At 36.6% G+C, this 23,490-nt stretch overlaps 1 protein-coding gene across 3 annotated transcripts in view; it reads right to left on the reverse strand.

Moving 5' to 3' along the window:
- The window catches only part of PPP3CC (protein phosphatase 3 catalytic subunit gamma), a 99,233-nt gene that overhangs the window by 32,369 nt on the left and 43,374 nt on the right, over positions 1–23,490 (reverse strand). For all 3 annotated transcript variants that reach the window (XM_047854809.1, XM_047854808.1, XM_047854807.1), the window contains exons 4-6: positions 14,161–14,272; positions 2,258–2,403; positions 705–844 (exon numbers count right to left, since the gene is read on the reverse strand). In XM_047854809.1, coding sequence (XP_047710765.1) covers positions 705–844; positions 2,258–2,403; positions 14,161–14,272 — 398 coding nt within the window. The remainder of the gene's footprint in view (positions 1–704; positions 845–2,257; positions 2,404–14,160; positions 14,273–23,490) is intronic.

A 23,490-nucleotide genomic window follows, 5' to 3' on the forward strand; every position in this document is an offset into this window, starting at 1 on the left:
TGAAGTTCTTTACTTTTTGTATGTGGATTTCACTTCATGAATATATTATCTTAGGCAATTAACAGATTTTTTAGGGGACAACATTTATGCATTACTTGTCACAGTAAAATATTGGAACTAAAAATATTTAGACTTCAAACCTCCCTCTACCTCCCTATTTTTGAACGGCAGAACACAATAAAAGCTCATGTGAGATTTAAGACAACAGCCAACTTCCAGGAAATGTCCTGGGCTTAGTTCACAATGTCCTGTTCTTTTTATATCTTTGCCTATAGCAGTGGTTCCAGAAGTTGGAGAGCTTTTAAAAAAATAACAGGATTTTCCTGTCTCAGACCTACTCAATCAGAATCTCTGGGGGAAGAGTCAACAAACCTTTATTTTTAAAAAAGCTTATCAATGATGTTTGGGAACAAATAATCAAGATTATCTAGAGTCTGAAAAATAACATTTAAGCACTGCAAGATACTCTGTTCAATCATGTTCAGTATATTACACTTAAGTATCATGAGGGTATTCATATATGAGGGCATAATGCCAATTAAGATATGAAACACAAAACAAGAGTTTTCTGCCTTCTGTTAATTAAAAAATTAAACAGAAGGTCCGATACTATACAAATTAAAGATATAAAATACTTAAAAATAATTTGATGAAACATATTGCAATTGCCTTTCCTAATTTTATAACTTTGAGGATTAGCTTACCTGTAAAAATAAGAGCACCCTCGGACAGTGTTGTGGGTATAGTGCTCCAAGGTCTTTTCACTGCCATAATCCTCTGAGGGATCAGACCAAAGCAGGTCACACACTGGCCCAAAGGCTGGAGGTTCTTTAAACCTGTCTAACTAGAAGACACACAAGAGCCAAAAGAAGAAAAATCATGAAAGCAAAAGACCTTTTGGAACCTGGTATGCATCAAAAACCCAAAAGCCAAAAACCTCCCACCCACAAGAATGTATTAGGGGAAAAAGCAGCAAGCACCTTAAAGAACTGTTCCTTTAGGAAGAATACAAACACTTAACAAATTTGGATATACAATTTTTATTATTTTCTTAAAATAAATTTTTATAAATATCTCTGTCATCTAAGAAAAGGACTGCTTTACATCCTAATATTAAAAGCAGTACTCATTTAATTCGAATGTGAAATCAACCACTATAGAGATATACTATTATTGAGAAAGGCTATGTAAAGTCTTCATTTCAACTGCCTAGGTAAGCTAAGGTTACCATCAAAGGAGCAGAGGTTTTACAACGGTTCTGTTCATTTTTTACCTCATCCCAATGGAGATTTCTAGTTTTATTTTGTAAAGGACTTTCATCCTTTCCATTCTATGCAGTGGAGGCATTTCAATGTAAGTTATCAATTTAAGCCTTTAGTCACGGCTGCTTTGGTTAGCAGCGTAAAAACCAAGACAAAATGAGTAACTGAAATAGCTGAGGACTTCTACTAAGTGAAAGGAGAGTGTTTTTTTAATACAGTTGGTTCAGAATTGCGAAACTCAAGACTTACAATGTAAAAGAGAAATTCTGGTTATTTTAAAGATGATAAGGAAGCAGAGATGTAAGCACACCCTCTTACCCTGAGGAAAGTAACTTTAATTCAGAAAAAAGTTTTATAAACAGAAAAATCTTTACTTTCAGTACCTACATAGACAGGTAAAAGAATACAAAGGTAGAGAAAATAAGATGGTAATGTAGAACAACAGAAGTGAAAAAAGATTGATCATCTTTTTTTGAAGTCCTGAAAATAATAATCACCAACTCACGCAAGTATAGCAACTTAAACTCTATCATTTAAAATGTCAATGTCAACAAATTTCATAGCTGGAAGTCCTCAGACCATCCATTCTAACTTCCTTATTTCCCAGAGAAGAAAATGTGACTAAGACTTAAGGGATTTGGTCAAGATTGCACAATTGACTGCAGGACAAGGATTAGAATCCTGATTTCCTTCCTTTCGTATTGCTACACAATTTATTTAAAGTCTCAGGACTGTACCCAAAATACGTTATGTTTCTACTTGGTAAAAGTACAGATTTCATTAAAATTTACAGAAATTTTCTGGAATAGCAAAATATTATCAGTAGTTATCTCCCAATAATGAAATTGTAGGTGATTTCCAGTTTCTTACTTTTGATTATCAGTATTTAAAAATTTTCAGACGGAGGCATATTAGCTGACTGCAAAAAAACAAAAAACCAAAAAAACTGAACTAAAGATATATATACTCCATGAGACTAATGAAAGATTACTTACTTTCCTAATGTCATCTAAACTAGTAATTTCAGGTGACATCCCTCCATGTACACACAGAAACTGCTGGTTTAAGAGGGCAGCAAGAGGAAGACAGTCAAATGTCTCCATACACGCATCATACACCTGTTCAGAATATTTGATTCGACCTATCAAAAAAGGAAAAAGAGTCAAAGGAAGAAAAGCTAAAATTTACCATTATAGGACACAAAATTATGAAGCTACTTCAAAGCCATTTATTTCAGGCAAATTTGAAATCACAGTCATCTTTATAAAAATACTCTTGAGAAGTTGTGGATAAAAGGTAAAAAAAATCTCCTTGAAGACAAGTGTGACCTTGGATTAACTTTCTATCTCTTTTGCCCTGGAAACCTGATAAGGTGAATGTCAGCTGAGTTACTAGGCAACATTGCTTATGGTAAAAATCACTCAATTACCTGGTGGGAAGCTATAGCTTTGAACTTCTGAGTGGGATGACTCAAGGTATGTCCCTAGGGGACCCTGGAATCTATACCAATAAAGCTTCTATGGGAGATATTAGCAGTTGTACTATATGAGGCTTCTAACCCATGGTGGCTCCCTGATCTGCACAATGTGGATGTTGTTTTCCTGCACCTGAGCTGTGACCTGGAGGGGGTTGGGGAAGGAAGAAGTGAAAGGCAGAAAACCTTTGGACTGCTATACCCACTCCTATGAGGACTACTCCACTGAAAAGGGATGCCTAGCACTGCCCCTTCCTGGACTGTATCCTCCTAAGTAGATGAATGCCCTGGCAGTCCTGTAAGCCTGAATATTTTGTTGGGTCTAAAAAGACTCCTTGGGGGTACTGAAGACATGCAAGTGGAAACTGATGTTTTAAGAGTAATCAATAAAAGGGGAGTCTGGGTGGCTCAGTTGATTGGGTGTCTGCGACATTGGCCTAGGTCATGATCTCGCCATTCCCAAGTTCGAGCCCAGCATCGGGTTCTGTGCTGACAGCTCAGAGCCTGGAGCCTGCTTTGGATTCTGTGTCTCCATTCTCTCTCTGCCCCTCTCCCACTCATGTTCTGTCTCTCTCTTTCTCTCTCAAAAATAAACATTAAATTAAAAAAAAAGAGTAATCAATAAAATATCAATAATCTTTGCTCATGATTTTTAAAGTCTTTAAGTAAATTTTGTCCTGATTCTATTTTATGTAAAAATGCTCATCTTAATGAATTGTATTTTGATGTGGTTGTCATGTTGGGGCTAAAGAACAAGGAAATACTCCAGTGAGCAGAGGGTAGGGTCTCCACAATTATCCAGAAAGAATCCATCATGAACTAACAGATGAGAAACTGAAAGATGGCTTTAGTTTAAAAAGAAAGGGAATATTTTCTTCTTCTTTGGCTTTGGATTTCAGAGTCAAGTCATGCTTGGAAGGGCATGTTGGTAGAGAAGGCCAAAGATCATACAGGCAGGCAGCCCTACAGAACTGAGCTCCTTCTCTTCCAAGATTCTGTGAAGATGAAACAGAGCCTACAGGACCTAGAGCTACAAAGCTACAGCAAGCGAGTTAGATTATGCAGTTGATAATTATTTGTGTATTTCCTTCTTGTATTTAAGTATCAGCGCCTGGTTGTGGCAAGCCATGGGAGAATAAAGTGAAAGGTAATGGTCTAAATTTGGGCCAGAGTACAATGCATGGTTGACAGACATGTCTGGAGAGACATTCCTAAAGGGAAGGTATAAACCAAGAGACCATATTTGAGGTTATAAAGCTTTCTATCCTTGAATGTGAAGATTTTTTCTCTTTATTGTCAAGATTTGAGGACACAAAGGGAGTTTGTGGGTTCCTTTAAAAACTCTCAGAGCATTCTCTATTACATGACAGCAGTTCAGATCATCTATTTCACAACATATGCTAACTCTATTATGACAACCAAGTTAATAGGAGCCAGATCTTAGGCATCTTTACATCTCCTTACAATTACATCCTTATATTCTTTTTATTTGAACACTATTAAATTTTGGCTATTATGAAAGTAGATTCATATTGGCCATAAAGTCTATGTAAGAAAAAAAAAATCAAACAAAAAATCCTTTCATTTGTGGCCAGTGATTGACTTTTTCTCCTGAAAATCCTTGTAGCCAGAGTTCTCTCTGTTGTCAATGTCAATAAGAAATTCCCTTGTAAGGGGCAGCCTGCGTGGCTGAGTCAGTTGAGTGAATGACTCTTGATTTCAGCTCCGGTCATGATCTCGCAGTTTGTGGCATCAAGCCCCGCACTGGCCTCTGCGGTGACAGCACGGAGATTCTCCGTGCTTGAGATTCTCCCTCTCTTCTCTCTGACCCTCCCCTTACTCCTGCGAGCACGTGTGCTCTCTCTCTCTCAAAATAAATAAACTTAAAAAAAAAAAGAAATTCCTCTGTAAGAGTCTTAAGCTTGCATATAGGCAGGGATTTTTTTAAATTGAAGTACAGCTGACATGCAATGTCATATTAGTTTCCGACGTACAACAGGGTGATTCAACAATTCTACACATTATGCAATGTTCACCATGGTAAGACTAGTTGTCATCTTCATCATATAGTTATTACAATATTATTGACTATATGCTCTATGCTATACTTTTCGTCCTTGTGACTTATTTATTTTCTAACTGGAAGTTTGTATCTCTTAATCACCTTAACCCATTTGGTCCATTCTCCCATTTGTTTCCCCTCTGGCTACAGATTTGTTCTATGTAATGAGTCTGTTTGTTTCTGTTTTGTTTTTCAGATTCCACATATAAGTGAAATCATGGTATTTGTCTTTCTCTGTCTGATTCTCTGATTCATTTCACTTAATATAATACCCTCTAAGTCCATCCATGTTGTAACAAATGGCAAGATTCCATTCTTTTTTTACGGCTGAGTAATATTCCTGTGTATATGTGTGTGTGTGTGTCTGTCTGTCTGTCTTCTTTATATATTTATCTATCAAGGGACACTTGTGTTGCTTCCATATCTTGACTACTGTAAATAATGCTACAATAAACATAGGGGTGCATTTATCTTTCTTTTTTTTGTTTTGTTTTTTTAATTTTTTTTAATGTTTATTTTTATTTTTGAGAGAGAGAGAGACAGAGTGTGAAGAGGGGAGGGGCAGAGAGAGAGGGAGACACAGAATCTGAAACAGGCTCCAGGCTCTGAGCTATCAGCACAGAGCCCGACGCGGGGCTCAAACTCACAGACAGTGAGATCATGACCTGAGCCAAAGTCGAACCCTTAACTGACCGAGCCACCCAGGCGCCCCTGCATTTATCTTTCAAATTAGTGTTTGTGTTTTCCTTGGGTAAGTATCTAAGTGATAGAATTATTGGATCGTATGATACTTTTATTTTTAATTTTTTAAGGAAACTCCATAGTGTTTTCCATACTGGCTGCACCGATTTACACTCCCGTCAACAGAATCCAAGGGTTCCCTTATCTCCCCACCTTTGCCAACACTTGCTATTTCTTGTCTTTTTGATACTAGCCATTCTGACTAGTGTGAGGTGATATAGCTCATTGTGGTTTTGATTTGCATTTCCCTGATGATTAGCGATGTTGAGCATCTTTCATGTGTCTGTTGGCTGTATGTAGGTCTTCTTTGGAGAAACCTCTATGAATGACTCAAAAGAATTCCTTAGCTTACTTCCAAAAGAATACCAAATCTAGAGAAAGATGGCAAGCAATACAGTATCTTACCTCCATTTTGTACATTAAAACAGGAGGTTACACAAGAAACAAGTGTTGGTGAGGATGTGAAGAAAAAGTAACCTTTGTGCACTGGTGGTGGGAATGCAAACTGGTGCAGCCACTGTGGAACACAGTACGGAGGGTCTTCAAAAAATTAAAAATTGAACTACTCCATGATCCAGTTATCGCACTAGTGGGTATTTACCCAAAGAATACAAAAACACTAATTTGAAAGGATACATTCACTCTTACATTTACTGCAGCATTATTTACAAGAGCCAAATTATGGAAGCAGCCCAAGTGTCCATCAACAGATGGATAAAGATGTAATACACACACACACACAGGAATATTATTCAGCCATAAAAATAAGGAAATCTTGCCATTTGCAATGACATGGATGGAGCTAGAGAGTATAATGCTAAGTAAAATAAGTCAGAGAAAGAAATATCATATGATTTCATTTATATGGAATTTAAGAAACAAAAGAAAAAAGAGAGAGAGACAGAGAAACAAACCAAGAAACTGACTCTTAACTATAAAGAACAAACTGATGGTTTCCAGAGGGGAGGTGGATAGGGGGATGGGTGAAACAGATAAAGGGATTATGACTTATCAGGACTCCTGGTGGCTCAGTTGGTTGGGTGTCTGACTTCTGCTCAGGTTATGATATCATGGCAAATAGGTTTAAGCCCCACGTAGGGCTGTGTGTTGATAGCTCAGAGCCTGGAGCCTGCTTCAGATTCTGTGTCTCCCTGTGTCTCTGCCCCTCCCCGACTCGGGCTCTGTCTCTCTCTCCCTCTCTCTCTCTCAAAAATAAGCAAACATTAAAAAAATTTTTTTAAAAAGTACACTTATGATGAGTACTGAGTAATGTATAGAATTGTTGAATCACTATATTGTACACATGAAACTAAGATAACGCTACATGTTAACTATACTGAAATTAAAATAAAAAAATTTGATAAAATTTTTTCAAAAACCCAGGAGATGATGAATCAAATTAAGCAAAAAGGAGTTAATGCTGTATTAACACATGACCAAAGTAGTTTACAAAATGCTATTTTCTTTAAAAAAAACTTTTTTTAAGTTTATTCATTTTTTTTTCTGAGAGCATGCACACAAGCAGCAGGGAAGGGCAGAGAGAAAGGGAGACACAGAATCTGAAGCAGGCTCCAGGCTCCAAGCTGTCAGCACAGAGCCCAATGCGGGGCTCAAACACACAAACCCACAAGATCATGATTTGAGCCAAAGTCAGACTGAGCCACCCAAGTGCCCCAAAATGTTATTTTCTTAAAGTATATGAATAGGTATATAAATACCAACATATTTGTTTTCTGAGGGGTTAGACTGAAGATGATATCTATATATTTTGTTCACTTCGTTTATCTGTATTTTCTCCAATGAATATATAACTTTTATAGTAACATTTATTATTATATTACCTTTATTATTGAAATTTGTTGAAGGCTCACAATTCATCTGTGCCATCAGGGAGCTATGTGTTCTAAACAGCATGGTGGTCAAGAAAATGCAGTTTGGAACCTGACTGCCCTGATCTGAACCTTGGCTTACTAGCTGTGGTACTCAGCACAAATTACTTCATGCCTTGTGCTTTGATTTCCTCATCTATAAATGGGCATAATAACAATACATATCTATGTTACAAGACTGCTGTGAAGATTAAATGAATTCATATATGTAAAATGCTTTGATAATGTCTGGCACACAGCAGATACTATGTAAGTGTTAACTAATAAAATTATTTTATCTTCACAGAAACCCTATGAAACAAGTGCTATTAGTATCGTCCTTAAAAAACTGAAGGAACTGGGCCTACTTGCCCAAAGTTGCAAGCTAGTAAGTGGCAGGACTGGAAATTGAACCTGCTTATGCTCTTAATACCATGTGATACTCCTCCCAATCATTATTTGAAATGAATATCTACTAGGAGAATTTAAATAGCCAAATATGTAATTCCCAAACATTAAATTAGTTGACTTAGTGTTTTATTTTCATGACAAATTTTAAGCTACATCTCATAAAACAATCATTTCTATAATGAAGGAAAAATGCACCTCAGTCACAGGGATCACACAGATGATACAAGTTCTAACTAGTATCAATAATATAACATTCACAAAACAAAATTTCAACAATATTCTCTAAAGTGATTTTGAGGGGCTCCTGGCTGGCTCAGTTGGTGGAGCATGTGACTCTTTATCTCAGGGTTGTGAGTTCGAGCCCCACTTAAAAAAATAAAATCTTAAAAAAATTTTTAAAAAAGTAATTTTGAGAGTCAGCGCTATTTGTAAGAAACCATGACCTGGTCTAGCCACTGATTATACACTTGTCTTGATTTTCACTTGCTTTCATTATTTAAAAAAAAAAAAAATTACATTTACATGGTTCAAAAGCAAAAGTCACAAAAGATTATATGGTGTCTCCTACTCCTACTCCTCCTACCCACTCCCTGAAGGCAACTAGTGTTACTAGTTTTCTGGGTGTCTTTACAAAGATACTGTATGCAAACACACAAGATGTGTACATTTATTCTCTTTTCAACATCCTTTTGCTTTTTACATAAATGGAAGCATATGTACACTGCTTTGCACTCACTTTTTGTACTTAACACATTTTGGAGAACATCTTTATACGGAGAGCTTTGTAATTATTTCTTTTATATCTACAGAGAATTTCACTTTAAGGATATACCACAATCTAACCACACCCATCTCTTACTACTATAAATAATACTGTAATTAACGACAAACAATATTTGTTTATTAAAAAAGAAAAAACTTGTCCAAAATATAAACTGTCATAACAATACTGTTTTCTTTTTAATGTTTATTTAATTTTTGAGGGACAGCACAAGTGGGAGAGGGGAAGAGAGAGAGGTAGAGACAGTCCCAAGCAGGCTCGCACTGTCAGCGCAGAGCCTAATGCTGTGCTTGAACTCACTAACCCCAAGGTCATGACTTGAGCCAAAATCAAGAGTCACTTAACTGACTAAGCCACACAAAGGCACCCCTATTTTTTGTAAATATTTATTTATTTTGAGAGAGAGCACAAGTGGGAGAAGGGCAGGGAGAGAGAAGAGAATCCCAAGCAAGCTCCACGCTGCCAGCACATAGCCCCATGTGGGGCTCGATCCCAGGAACTGAGGTAAAATCAAGAGTCAGTCACCCGACTGACTGAGCCACCCAGGTACCCTGAGAGGAATATTTAAAGACCCCTGCAATATAAAGCAATTCAAAAATTGATGTAAGAGGGGCACCTGGGAGGCTCAGTCGGTTAAGCATTCGACTACAGCTCAGGTCATGATCTCGTGGTTCGTGAGTTCAAGCCCCATGTTGGGCTCTGTGCTGAAAGCTTGGAGCCTGGAGCCTGCTTCGGATTCTGTGTCTCCCTTTCTCTCTGCCCCTCTCCCACTTGCACTCTGTCTCTCTCTCTCTCAAAAATAAATAAACATTAAAAAAAATGTTTTTTAAAGAATTGATGTAAGGAAAAAACAACTCCTCCCTTACAAAATATTCTAACTCCCTTAGAAATACTCTCAAGACTACAGCTGCACAATCTGGAACTAAGCATCACTTAGCATTAATTATAAGGTGCTGATTCTAAAAGCCATGGTCGCCCTTTACGAGAGATCAGCTTATCACTGAAAATATCCATGCAAAGCAGCACACATGCTCCTTGCTTATAAGAACAAAATTTGAAATTATATTCGTGTATTTGTTCCAAGACTTATTCACATTTCAGATGTAGCATTAGAATGAAACAGGAGTATGTCTGTAGGTAAGAGAAGAAAAGAAACCTGGTTTAAAGCATGTGAAAAGCAAACAAAAACCGAAGATAAGAAATTCTGTGAAAAAATGAGAACACTTAAAATGTTTCCCAAACCTATTGTTCCATCTTCTAAAAATAGTCTGAACCAATTTATACTAGTCAAAAAAAGAACTCTGATAAAACAGAGGAAGAACTGGATAAAATGTTGCCTAAAAAAACCTAAACCTTAATTCAGAACAGAGGCATCCTAAGGCAGCTTTCTTATTACTTATCTATTGCTAAATACTAATCATTCTAGGGCCTTTGTCAACTGCTTGATATGCATTATTTAATTTTCCCAGGTAAAGAAAGAGAAGGGTAATGAGTAATATCCCCATATTTGGCTTAGAAAAATAATACAAAATAGTTGCAATTTTTCAACTATTTGGTGAAGTGGTTCTCAAATGAAAAATAGTAGATATTTTCCAAACCTCTGGAGCAGGTGTGCTAAACTGCTGCATGCAGGACAATTATCTGGGGTCTTTAAAAAGCCTCTTAAATGCTTGGCACCCATCCAGGTGGTTTTGAAGTTACCAGTTTAAAAGTTTATTACAGTAGTAGTACACGGTGGTGATGAAGCACAACTCCAGCAGCACCACAGGAAGATACAAAATCAAAAATACAAGTCCTGCTGACTCAACTCCCCACAGATAATCACTGCTATCAATTTCTTCTGCTCTCTCTCTCTATATATATTCCTCGTGTGTGTGTGTGTGTGTGTGTGTGTGTGTGTGTGTGTCTGTGTGTGTATGCCCCTACACATTATGTATTTTTAATTTACAAAGGAGCACATCTAGGCCCATGGTGATCTTTCAATAGCTGCCTAGTATTCCATTTTTTAAAACATATTATCACTTATTTAAGCAGTCCCTTATTGATATTCAAATTCTCTCTCTCTCTCTCAAGGGTGCCTGGGTGGCTCAGTTGGCTAAGCATCCAACTCTTGGTTTCCGCTCAGGTCATGATCTCACAGTCAGTGAGATCAAGCCCGCATCTGGCTCTGTGCTGACAGTACCAAGCCTGCTTGGGATTCTCTCTCTCCCTCTCTCTCTGTCCCTCCCCCGCTCACATGCATATGTGTGTATGCATGTGTGCTCTCTCTCTCTCTCAAAATAAATATTTAAAAATAAATAAGCCTGGGGTGCCTGGGTGGCTCAGTCGGTTAAGCATCTGACTCTTGGCTGTGGCTCAGGTCATGATCTCACAGTTTAAGGTTCAAGCCCCACATCAGGCCCTGCACTGACAGTGTGGAGCCTGCTTGGGATATTCTCTCTCTCTCTCTCTCTCTCTCTCTCTCTCTCTCCCTCCCTCTCTCTGCTCCTCCCCCATGCTCTCTCTCTCAAAATAAGCTTTAAAAATAAATAAACTTTAAAAATAAATAAACAGCTAAATTTGTGGTAATTTGTTATATAGCATTAAAAAACCTATACAATCCAAAAAAAACCAAAAACAAAAACAAAACACCTATATAATCTGCATGATAAATTCCTAGAAGCCAAATTGCTGGGTCAAAAATTTTTACAGAAATTCCAAAACTGCTGTTCAAATACTTTATAGCAATTTAAACATTCACCAAGAGATCTAACTTTAAAAAAAAATTTGCTGGTTATTACCTACTGATTTGAACTGTTTATTCTAATAAGTCCCAAGGGTTGGAATGATCTGTAGGGCAAAAGCCCACTTGTAGCTGACTGTTCTGTCAGAGGAATTTTTTTTTTAAGTGTTCAGTCTCTAAAATTTTTTGTAATAAGAATGACCTTTCCTTTCAGGATCTACTAGGAGAAAGGCCATCATTACAACTATCAACTTCAGTGTAGGAAGCTATGGTAACAAGAGTTAATATGAGCATATGAAACACTACCAAGTTGTATCAATTAAAGGGATTTTGGGGCCAAGGATTGGATAAACTCTTGAGTCTCAGAAAACAAATTTAAAAGTTTTTTTTTTTTAAGTTTATTTATTTATTTTGAGAGAGAAAGAGAGAGTACACAGGAGGGGCAGAGAGGGAGAGAGAAAGAGAATGCCAAGCAGACTCCGCACAACGACTGAGTGGAGTCTGATGTGGGGCTCAAACACATGAACTATGAGATCATGACCTGAGCTGAAATCAAGAGTCGCTCATTTAACCGAGTGAGTCACCCAGGATCAGTTTTTTTCAACTTTGAATATTTTGGGGGGAATAAAACTTTAAATATTTTATAATAGATTCCTCCAAGATAATCATTGGAATAGGACACAAAGTGAAATCCGATCAAACCATCAGTTATATGACATTAAAACATTTGTATATATTTATTATTATTTGAGGAAAGAAGCAGATTTTAGAGCCAGACAATATCCAAGAATTTAGTTCAGCTTCCTTATTTTATACAGAATACACTAAATTTTAGGAATGAGAAAAGGTAAAATTTTGTGGTTTTTATTTCAGTATTTTCTTTTCACCTTATATAAAAATATAAAACTTCATTAAAATATAAACTGATATATAATCTTTTTGGAGGGCTATTTAGAGTATGTATCAAAAAGTCTTTTAAAATGTTCATGCTCTCTGACTTAGTAATTCTCTTCTGAGAATTTGTGCTAAGATACAAATCCTAGATGATCATTCATTTAACAAATTAATTCAAGCACTATTTTTAAACATCTCCAATGAGTTATTAGACACTATTCTGGAAAAATAACAGTGGATAAAACATGTCATCATGGAATTTAACTTACGGCAGGATAGAAAAACAACAAACAAATAAATATATTTTTTAAATATAAATTTAATTTTTTTAAAGAATGCTAAATAAAAAACTTTTAAATGATTATTTATTTTTGAGAGAGAGACAGAGAGACAGAGTGCAAGAGAGGGAGGGATAGAGAGAGAGGGAGACACAGAATCCGAAGCAGGCTCCAGGCTCTGAGCGGTCAGCACCTAGCTCAACGTAGGGCTCGAACTCGTGAACCACAAGATCATGACCTGAGCTGAAGTCAGACACTTAACCAACTGAGCCACCGAGATGCCCCTTGAATATGAATTTTATATAAAAATATATATATATAAATTTCAGGCATTGATGGATACCATTAATAAAAAGACAAGGTATGAGAGTAAAATGATGAAATCTTTAATTTAGAAAAAGGAACCAGGGAAGAAAGTCTCTGAGGAGATGACAAGAATGAAGTAAGGATGTAGGTCTTATATATAAACAGATAGCTATCTGGGAAGACAAGAAACAATAAGCGCAAATGCCCTGGGGCAAGTTCTCTCAAACAAGCCCAATTTAGTTACCATCACACTGAATGTTAAGAGTCAACTGTGAGTGCTGGTCAAAGAAATGTGCCAGTTTTTTTGTTTTTTTTTTTCAAATGGTTTAGCAATGTTTTGCCTTTCAAAAAAATTCTACCTTAATAAGCTTTTTTTACTAGTACAGTATGATTTATAGTTGGAAACAACAGAAATGTCATACAGCTGTTACTAAATTGGCTACATATATGATAGTGCATCAATAAGATGAAATACTTTTAAAATATTATAATAACATTTTAAAATCATGTTCAAAGATATTTAATGGTACTTAATGATTTAATTAGAAAAAGTTATTATATAAAATGTAAAGAGCAATTTATTAAACAGTACATTTAATAGTCTAATTTTTTTGAAAATATGTATAGATACATATGTATTTCAACTATTTCATGATAGGTTTTTTGTTTTTTTTTTTTTTTTTAAAGACGTACGGGCACTTCCCTTTAACGTTTATTTTTTTTTGGGACAGAGAGAGACAGAGCATGAACGGGGGAGGGGCAGAGAGAGAGGGAGACACAGAATCGGAAACAGGCTCCAGGCTCTGAGCCATCAGCCCAGAGCCCGACGCTGGGCTCGAACTCACGGACCGCGAGATCATGACCTGGCTGAAGTCGGAGGCTTAACCGACTGCGCCACCCAGGTGCCCCTCATGATAGGTTTTTATATATGCAGAAAAGAAGATTATATCTCAAATAGTGAGATAATAGTTATTATTTTTAAGTGGCATGACTGTGGACAACTTTTATCTTCTTTGGACTTTTCTATGTTTTCCAAATATCCCAAATGTATTACATTACATAATAGGGAGAAACCACAAAAGATATTTTCAAAATAAATGTCTTAAAAGGTAGAATCTTGGTTCTTATCAGAAAATAAACAACAGAAACCATTTGGGTTCCATTAGTTTCTTTATTTGGTTTCTGTGCGATTCATTTTGACATTGACATAAGGGTAACTAAAAATGTTATGGGGCGTCTGGCTAGCTCAGTCGGTAGAACATGGGATTTTCGATTTCAGAGTTGTGAGTTCAAGCCTGTGAGGAGTACAGTTTACTTAAAACAAACAAACAAAAAGGTTCTGGAAAAGTGATCATACTTACATTCCTGTTTGAAGGTGAAATATTCTGTAAGATGCCTGCACTCATGATTTCCTCGAAGCAGAAACACTGTTTTGGGATGATTAATCTTTAAACTCCACAAAAACAGCACACACTATAAAAAGACAAACGTAAGGATAAATTTTTATTTGTGACCATGACAACGCATAAAGACAATTTACGTGAATTCAAATGACTTAAATGACTTGTTGTAATGGCATATCTAATTGTCATTCCCAAACTGAAACATGAAACCTTCCAGCTTTTTGAAAGGAACAAGCTGTTGCCCTAGACTCCAACAGAGCATAGAGTAGACTTGATAGATACCTTTCCTTAATTTCTATTTCCACGGTTTTTCCAAGTATCTAGAGCTCTGTGACAAATCCACCCCCATATATATATATATATATATATATCTCCCCATATATACATATATATATACATATATCTTAAAATCTGTATTTTATTTAATGAGGAAACACCAGAGAAATTTCCACTAAATAAGGAACTAGACAAGGATATCCACTATCTCTGCTACTATTCAACACTATATTAGAGGTATTGGCTAATTGAATTAGACAAGAGAAATCAATTAAAAGCTTAAGAATGGGTAAAGAAAAAAATAAAACAACTCTATTTGAAGATGATATGATAGTATACCTGAAAAACTCCAGAAAAATCAATGATTAAACTAATTCAAAAAATAAAAGAATTCACTAATAAGGCAGGATATAAAATTAACATACACAAACAATAAATAGGACACATGGTGGAGAAAACTCCATTTACAATACCAGCAAAAAAGACTAAACACACAGGAATAAATTTAGTAAGAAATGTGCAAAACTAATACCAAGAAAAATTTAAAAATCTCCTGGAAGACACAAAAGTAGGCAAAAACAAATGGAAAAACATTCCTTGTTGTTGGATAGGATGATTCAGCATCAGTTCTTCCTAATTTATAAAACCACTGCAATTCCAATACCAACAAGTTATTTTATGGAGTTAGATAAGTTGATAATAAAATTTCTGTGGAAAAATAAACATGCAAGAACATCCAGGAAACAGCCAGGAAAAAACAAAAAACAAAAACAAAAAACACTGAAAAAGAGAAATATAGTGGGGAGGGGGGCCTAGCCCTACTGGATATTAAAAGATACTGTAAAGCTTCTATAATTGGGAGCACCTGCGTGGCTCAGTTGGTTGAGCATCTGATTTTAGCTCAGGTCATGATCTCGAGGTTCAGTTCCTGAGTTTGGGCCCCAGCATCTGGCTCTCTATTGTCAGTATGGACCGGACTTCAGATCTTCCCTCCCTCTTTCGCTCTGCCCCTTCCCCTCTCCTGCTTGTTTCTCTCTCTCTCTCAAAGCTAAAGATTTAAAAAAAATTTTTTTCATTTTATTTATTTGAGAGAGAGAGAGAGAGAGAACACGAGTTGGGAAGAGGGGCTGAGGGAGAGAGAGAAAATCCCAAGCAGGCTCCATGCTCAGCACAGAGCCCATAGCAGAGCTCGATCCCACGACCCTAGGATCTTGACCTGAGCCGAAATGAAGAGTCAGATGCTCAACCAAGTGAGCCACCCCCGTGCCCCTAAAAATAAATAAACATTTTTTAATGTTAAAAAAAAAAAACAGTAGTACTGGCACATATAGAAATAAATATACCAGTGGAATAAAACAGTCCAGAAATTAATCCAAGTGCATACAATATTGGTATATAATAAAAGTAGCATCCTAAATCACAGGGGGTAATGATGGACTTCTCAAAAAATGCTTCTGGGACAATTGGTGGCATTTCAAAAAAATTAGATCTATATATCTCACATAATACATAATGAATGACAAATGGATAAGGGAGATAAATGTATCAAAAAACAAATATATCAAAATGAAGTCATAAAGTTCTAGAAGAAAAAGTGGTGAGTTCTTTATCCTTTAGTGTAGGGAAAACTTTATCACTAATGACAAAAAGCCAAATGTTTCTCGGCCTTTTGGCTAAGATAAAGTGTACTAATGACAAAAAACCAGAGGCAAAAAAATGGATAAATTTGACTATCTACAAATAAAAATAATTTGCACAGTAAAAAAAATATGGTGAAAACTGATAAAACAACATACTCACTTAACTTTTGACCACTTCTAGAAGCATACCCTAAAGATACACTTCCAACAATAAGAAAATACATATGCACAAAGTTGCAGTGTTGCTTATAATAGCAAAATTTTAGAAACAAACTAAATAACTATACATAGGATGTAAGGCTGAGCAAACACAATAAAGTACCATGAAGCTGAAAGAAAGAAAGAAAGAAAGAAAGAAAGAAAGAAAGAAAGAAAGAAAAAGAAAGAAAGAAAGAAAGAAAGAAAGAAAAAGAAAGAAAGAAAGAAAGAAAGAAAGAAAGAAAGAAAGAAAGAAAGAATGAAAGGAAGGAAAGAAGGGAGAAAGAAAGGGAGAAAAAAGAAAAGAAAGAGAGAGAGATCTCTATAAACAGATTTGGAGCAATTTCCAAAATATACTGTGAAGTGAAAAAAAGCAAAGTACAAAAAAGTATGCTACTGTTTCTGTAATAAAGAAAGGATATAAGAGATCCACATATATTTACTCATTTGTGCAGAAGAAATACAGGAAGTATAAATCAGAAACTAGAGAGAGACATCAGTTACCTACAAAGGGCACAGAGGAAAGGGGTGGAAAGAAGGGAGCACTGAGAACACTTTAAGGGGGATGAGCAGGGTGCAACACTTCTCAAAGCATACCTTTTTGGATAGCTTTGATTTTCTACAACAGTAATGTTCTACATGTGCCTCCGCAAAACAGGTAATCAACCAGCATGTGAAAGAAACCCAAAATAGAATGCAAACAAGTAATAAACCTAATTGTATTATAAATGAAAAACAAAGCAACAAAGGAGGGTATGGGGAAAAAAGAACCCAAGTAACTTTGGAAAACAGCATTTTGACTACATACTGCAAGGCAAAGACACAAAGAAATATACACAAATACTGTATCTCTAGTTAGTGAATCTGTTTTCAAAGCATGATTTGGCTGCTATATACCTACTTTGTGAGTATACTAGAATTGAACAGACAAGTGAATATATCATAAATCATGAGAGTAGGAAAGAGGTAAGGTTAGGCTGAATCTTGTGAATTTGGACTGAAATCAAAACTCACTTTTCTAAGGGTATATACAGATAGATGAAGAAACAGATAAAAATGTGGGTATATGTGCAGCTTAGTATGCTTATATGTATTTCCTAGCTCCTGATGAAAGGGACTAGAACCTCAAAATCACTATGTGTATTGATTTTGGGACTACAAATAAATTTTAGCAGGGAGGCATGTATGCAAAACGGAATCTGCAAATAATGAAGAGCAATCATATATACTAATAATGAAGTATACATATTGATGAAGTTTTGGGGTGATGGTGGGGTGGTCTGGAGCCAACAGCCAAGAAATTCTTGAGGACATCTTTGGTGCAAAAAGGTGATTTTATTAAAGCATGGGGACAGGACCCATGGGGCAGAAGAGCTGCACTGTGGTTGTGATGGGTTACTGATTATATGATTATATACCCTCAAGTTGGGAGGGGGTCGGGTATAGAGTAAGTACCTAAGGTATTGTGGAAGCAAGGTTTCCAGGACCTTGGGAGGCCAGCTGTTGCTAGGGAAATGCCATTTATTACCATTTAGTAAAACCGTAGTCATGAGACCTTTCAGATGTATGGGGGGTGGGCATTAAGCTTGGAGTATGATTGCCAGCATATATCTTGGGGCACTTGAGATAAAGGAAGTAGATTTACAGGATCCTGGAGGTTGAGATAAGGTTAAGCTAAGATTCTCTTTTGCCCCTAGCAAAAATGTCATCCTTAAGGCAGCTGGGATCCCAAAGGGAAGTCACTCTGCTGGTTTCAAGGACTTGTCAATGGGCTGCAGGCAGCATGGAATTTAATTTTTCATTTGCCTTTGCTTCCCACATTACCATGGCAAGCCCTTTAACCCCTTTCCTTTGTTCTTGGGTAGCCAGGAGTGTCCACAGAATATCACGCATACTCCACCTGAGGTGGGAGAGGGGGTGCTTTAGCCTGCATTTTGCCCTCAGCTTGCCACACACTCCCTCATTACATATCTCACAGTCTCAAAACACACGCAACAACTGACAGGACTATGGTAAGAATCAGTAATAACTGTAGTTGGCTCTTCTGAAACACCCAGAAAGTAACTCCTAGTTCAAGCAGACAAAAGTAATGAACGTCACAGGGAGAATTCAACAGAGAATGCATTAAGTTTCAAGTATACACAAGACAGTCATAAAGGGGTGGTTGGCTGGCATAGTTGGTAAAGCATGTGACTCTTGATCTTGGGGTCATGAGTTCAAGCCCCATTTGGGTACAGAGATACTTAAAAAAAAAAAAAAAAAAAAGATAGTCACAAAAATCTACTAGGTATCTCATCACAAATAGAGTCCCCATAAATTCCAAAGAATGAGTATGTCCAGATTATGTTCTCTAATTAATTACACTAATAAAATCAATAACAAAATACTAACTTTATGAAAAAAATCTTGCATGACTAGAAACAAAAAACATACTACTTCATTGTGTTAAGGTTAAAGAGAATCTTAAAATATAAAACACTGAATGATAATAGAAACAATACAGGTCAAAATCTGAAGGACCCAGATAGAGCAGCACTTAAAGGGCAAATGTACACTGATAAGTACATTTATTTTTTAAAAATAGATATGAAAATATGCTGGTAAATGCTTAACCTATATCTTAAAGGTCATATAAGAAACTCTTAACAGTGATTACAAGAGTGGAATGGCTAACATGTAAGGAGATGCTTAATTTCATCAGTAATTGGAAAAATACTACTTGAAACATAAAATACTATTTTATACCCATCATTTTTGTAAATATTAGAAAATGAGATAAAACCAAATTCTGGAAAGAGGGCTGTAAGGAAATATGAACTCTTAGCTGCTACAGGCAGGCGTATAGATTAGTACAGCTATTCTGAAGAGGAATCTGTGATGGTCAGTTCAAGTATGGAAGGTATATACCCTTTTCTCTGTCAATCCCACTCTTGTACATAAACCACAGAGAAACTAAAACATGGTACCATCAGTAGATTTATATTTTTATGAATATTCATAACAGTAATGTTCATAGAAAAAAGAAACTGGAGGCAACCTAGGTGTCCACCATTGAGAATAAAGAACTAAAATGTCATAGATGTATACTATGGAATACTCTACAGCAAGCAGAAAGCAATGACTGAGAGACAGCAACTTGGATAGATCTTAAAAACATCATGATAGATGAAAACTCAAATCAACAGAAACAGGGCCATAGCGTGGTCACATTCATCTCAAGTGTAGTGCATTAGCATCACATGGGAACTTGTTAGAGACAGAGATTTTCAGACTCCAGGAATTCTGGGGTGGGGCCCAGCAATCTGTTTTTGAACAGGTGCTCGAGGAAATTATGATGTATGCTTGAGTTTGAGGACACTGAACACTACCATATTTATGTAAAATTAAAATACTTTTATCCACCAAAACCTTACATATTATAAAATTAGCATAATGTATTATATGTCTTCTGAGGCATATACCAAATATAACAGAAACATATATAATGGCAAGAGGGGGAAAATATTAATAGAGATCATAGATAAGAAAAAAATAAAACAGAGAGGGACTTTGCAATGACTAGTAATAAATGTGTCATGATCTGAACAGCTTGATGAATTTAACTGAGATTTTCCCACCTCCCCAAAAAAAGGTTTCAAAATTCTAAATCCAGATGCTTCCCAAAATGCTTAATTTAAATCACCAATGTCTCTTGCCCATGCTTACAGGATTAGATTCCTAACTGGCCTCCCTGTACCCACTCTTAGGCTTCCACAGTTTACCACAAAACAGCCAGAGTGACTGTTTCAAAACATACATGTGAATATGTCACTCCCACCTCAAAACAATCTCCAATGGCTTCCTTTAGCATTCAGGATAAAACCCAAACTCCTTACTATGGTTTCCAAGGCCTGATATCATCTAACCCTTGCCTATCCCTCTGACACATCGCCTACATCTTCCCCCCTACTCATTTTTCCATCTAGCCAAACTGGCCTTGTTACTATTCCTGAACTGCATTAGGCGTGCTCCAGCCTCAGAGCTTTAATACTTGATGTGTCCTCTGCTGGAAAGTACTCACCCCTCCCCCACCTCCCATCAGGTAAGCAGGGCTCATTCCCTCAGGTCATTCAAGTTTCTCTTCAGATGTTACCTCCTCAGATAAGCCTTCCCTAATCTCCATCTAAATTAGCTATCCTTGCAGGCTCTTTTAGTCCCTCACGCTGATTTGATTTTCATAACACTAAACAAATACACAATGCTGCCCCTTTCACTAGAAAACACAGTAAAAGACTTGGCTTTGTTTGTTCACACCCATCCCCAAAATTTAACAGTGTTTCCCAACAGAGGCAATACTGACTATGTGAAAAGCATGATCCTTTGTCGTTTAGGAGTTTCTGCATATTGCAGGATGTTTGTTTCCCTGGACCCAGCCCATTAAATGCCAGTAGGACCTGGACATCTCAGTGAATCAAGACAGTTGAGCATCCAATTCTTGATTTCGGCTCAGGTCAAGATCTCACGGTTCATGAAATCAACCCCCACGTTGGGCTCTGCACTTAGCATGGACCCTGCTTAAGATTCTCCCTCTGCCCCTCTCTCTTGCTTTCTCTCTCTCTCTCTCTCTCTCTCTCTCTCTCTCTCAAAAAAAAATCCCCTTTAGCCCTTTCTCTTATTGAAGAATCAGTTAAAAGAAACTAAAATTTAGCTTGCCCTACCTCAGAGTTTATAATAGGTACAAATGAAGAAGGGATGTCAAAAAGCTCAGAAGTAAGTGAACCTTTACTATTTTGTTTTGTCAATGACATTTGGATCAGTCCCTAAATGCCAAAAGTCCTTAGTATTTGTACTAATCAAAGTTTGCATTGCTTCAGGAAAGACATATGCTTGCTCTGGGCATGAAAAAAATCATCTTGCCTTGATTATTTCACACAGGCTCAAGGAAAACAATTATTAAGTATAGAAAGAAAATATAAATAAAGTGAATAAAGTTCTGTGAAAACAATTAGGCAATATGTATCAAAAGTCTTTAAAATGTTCATAGTCTGGGGCACCTGGGTGGTTCAGTCCATTAAGTGTCTGACTCTCAGTCTAGCTCAGGTCATGATCTCACTGTCATGGGATAGAGCCTCATGTCGGGCTCTGCCCTGACAGCGAGGAGCCTGCCTGGGATTCTCTCTCTCCTTTTCTCTATCCCTCCCCCACTCGCTTGTGCACTCGCGTGCTCTCTTGCTCTCTCTCACAAAATAAATAAACTTTAAAAAAATAGAATGTTCATAGTCTTTCATCCACTTCTTTTACTTATAAGAATCTAACCTAAGTAAATATCAGAAATGTTATTAATTCAGAAAGGTATAACAATATGCAGAAGTAACTAGAAAACATCCACTTACAGTACAAGTGATAAATATCCAATTAACAATTGTTTAAGCCATAAAGACATTAAGTATCTCATGAAACAAGAAATCTGGAGGTAAGATGTCCAGATTTAGTGTACCAGCTTAATGCTGTCACCAAGAAACCATGTCCTCTTTCCCTCTATGATCTGTAATTCACAGGTCTGCTTTTCATCCTTAGCACCTCCTCATGATCACAAAATGGCTGCTATAGTGTACCCACCCACATTTGATATGATGTAGTTAAACAGGGGTTCAGCAACTTTCACCTTGCTAGTCTTTTCATCTGGAAACGAAGTGTTTCAAAGTGTGTGTCAGCACGCATGCGCATGCATGCACACACTCACACACCTAAAAAGCACCCAGCATAGTTCCCTTTATATATTACTGGGCAAAACAGAATCCCATGTTTATCCCTAGACCAATCACTGATGACAAGGAATGGGTTTATATGACTAGCTCAGACCAATCAATTCATTCCCTGGGGCTGGGTTAAGGGCTTCCCCATACTGAAATCAAAGGTTTTCTCTGAAACCCCAATCTCACTTATCTGAAAAAAATAGAATTTTGATAGTAAGGAAGAAGGAGAGAAAAGATAGGCAGCAAGCAGTATCAACAAACCAAACATCCAAAAATAAAGAATAGTGAAGTAAATTCTGGTATTTTTACCATTAACCACAGAGAAAAGTGTTTTCAATACAATGCTGAGTGGGGAAAAAAAGACTACAAAAGGAAATGTCCAAAATGATTTCAATTTTCTTTAAAAAAGGATAAATACAAATGTAAAAGAAGAAAAAGGACTGCAAGAAAATACAAGATGTTGGGGCACCTGGCTGCCTGAGTCAGTGGAGCATGCAACTCTTGGTCCAGCGGTTGTGAGTTACAGCCCCACATTGGGTGTAGAGATTACTTTTAAAAAATAATTTAAAATCTTAAAGAAAAAAAAACTATGATATTAACAGTGATTATATGTGATTTATACAAGTTTTTGTTTTCTTAGAGTCTACATTTCCCAATTTTTCTACAAAAATGAACTATTTACAACAACAAAAATGTAATAAGGACTCCATTACCTTATTTTCATCCATTTGACAAAAACAACATACTCATGCTTATCAAGGACACTGATAAAAAAAAAAAAAAAACTGTGATCAAGTATATACCTATATCATGCTGGACTAAGCTGTAGCCTACAGAAGTTTATAACCTTGGTAGTTTATAAGTAGGTGACTTCCAACTAACACTATATACACCCTGAATTTTAGTTTTAAAACTGGTATAAAATAGCATTGTCACTTTAATGTTTTGATCCATTTACCTCTTAAGCTATTCCAGAAAAATCCTTTAAGTTAGTCAAATGTCAAATAACAGGATAAAGCCAAATACAGACTATGATTTATTAACATTCATTCATTGAGCAAATATTGAGTGCCAACTATTGAGTGCCAACTATGTGTCAGGTACCATGCTAGTATGCTAGGTCTTAATATGAAGAATATTGCAGAAAATTAAACAAGCACTTTTATACTGTATAGAAAAATCTAGTTACAAGTGCATCTTTTCTAACAGACTGTCAGCTCCTATAGAAAGCATTAATCTTAAAAACAAACAAATAAAAATAGAAAGCATAGGGGCGCCTGGGTGGCGCAGTCGGTTAGGCATCCGACTTCAGCCAGGTCACGATCTCGCGGTCCGTGAGTTCGAGCCCCGCGTCGGGCTCTGGGCTGATGGCTCAGAGCCTGGAGCCTGTTTCCGATTCTGTGTCTCCCTCTCTCTCTGCCCCTCCCCCGTTCATGCTC

The sequence above is a fragment of the Prionailurus viverrinus genome, chromosome B1 (assembly GCF_022837055.1).
Source record: "Prionailurus viverrinus isolate Anna chromosome B1, UM_Priviv_1.0, whole genome shotgun sequence".
Classification (NCBI taxonomy): domain Eukaryota; kingdom Metazoa; phylum Chordata; class Mammalia; order Carnivora; family Felidae; genus Prionailurus; species Prionailurus viverrinus.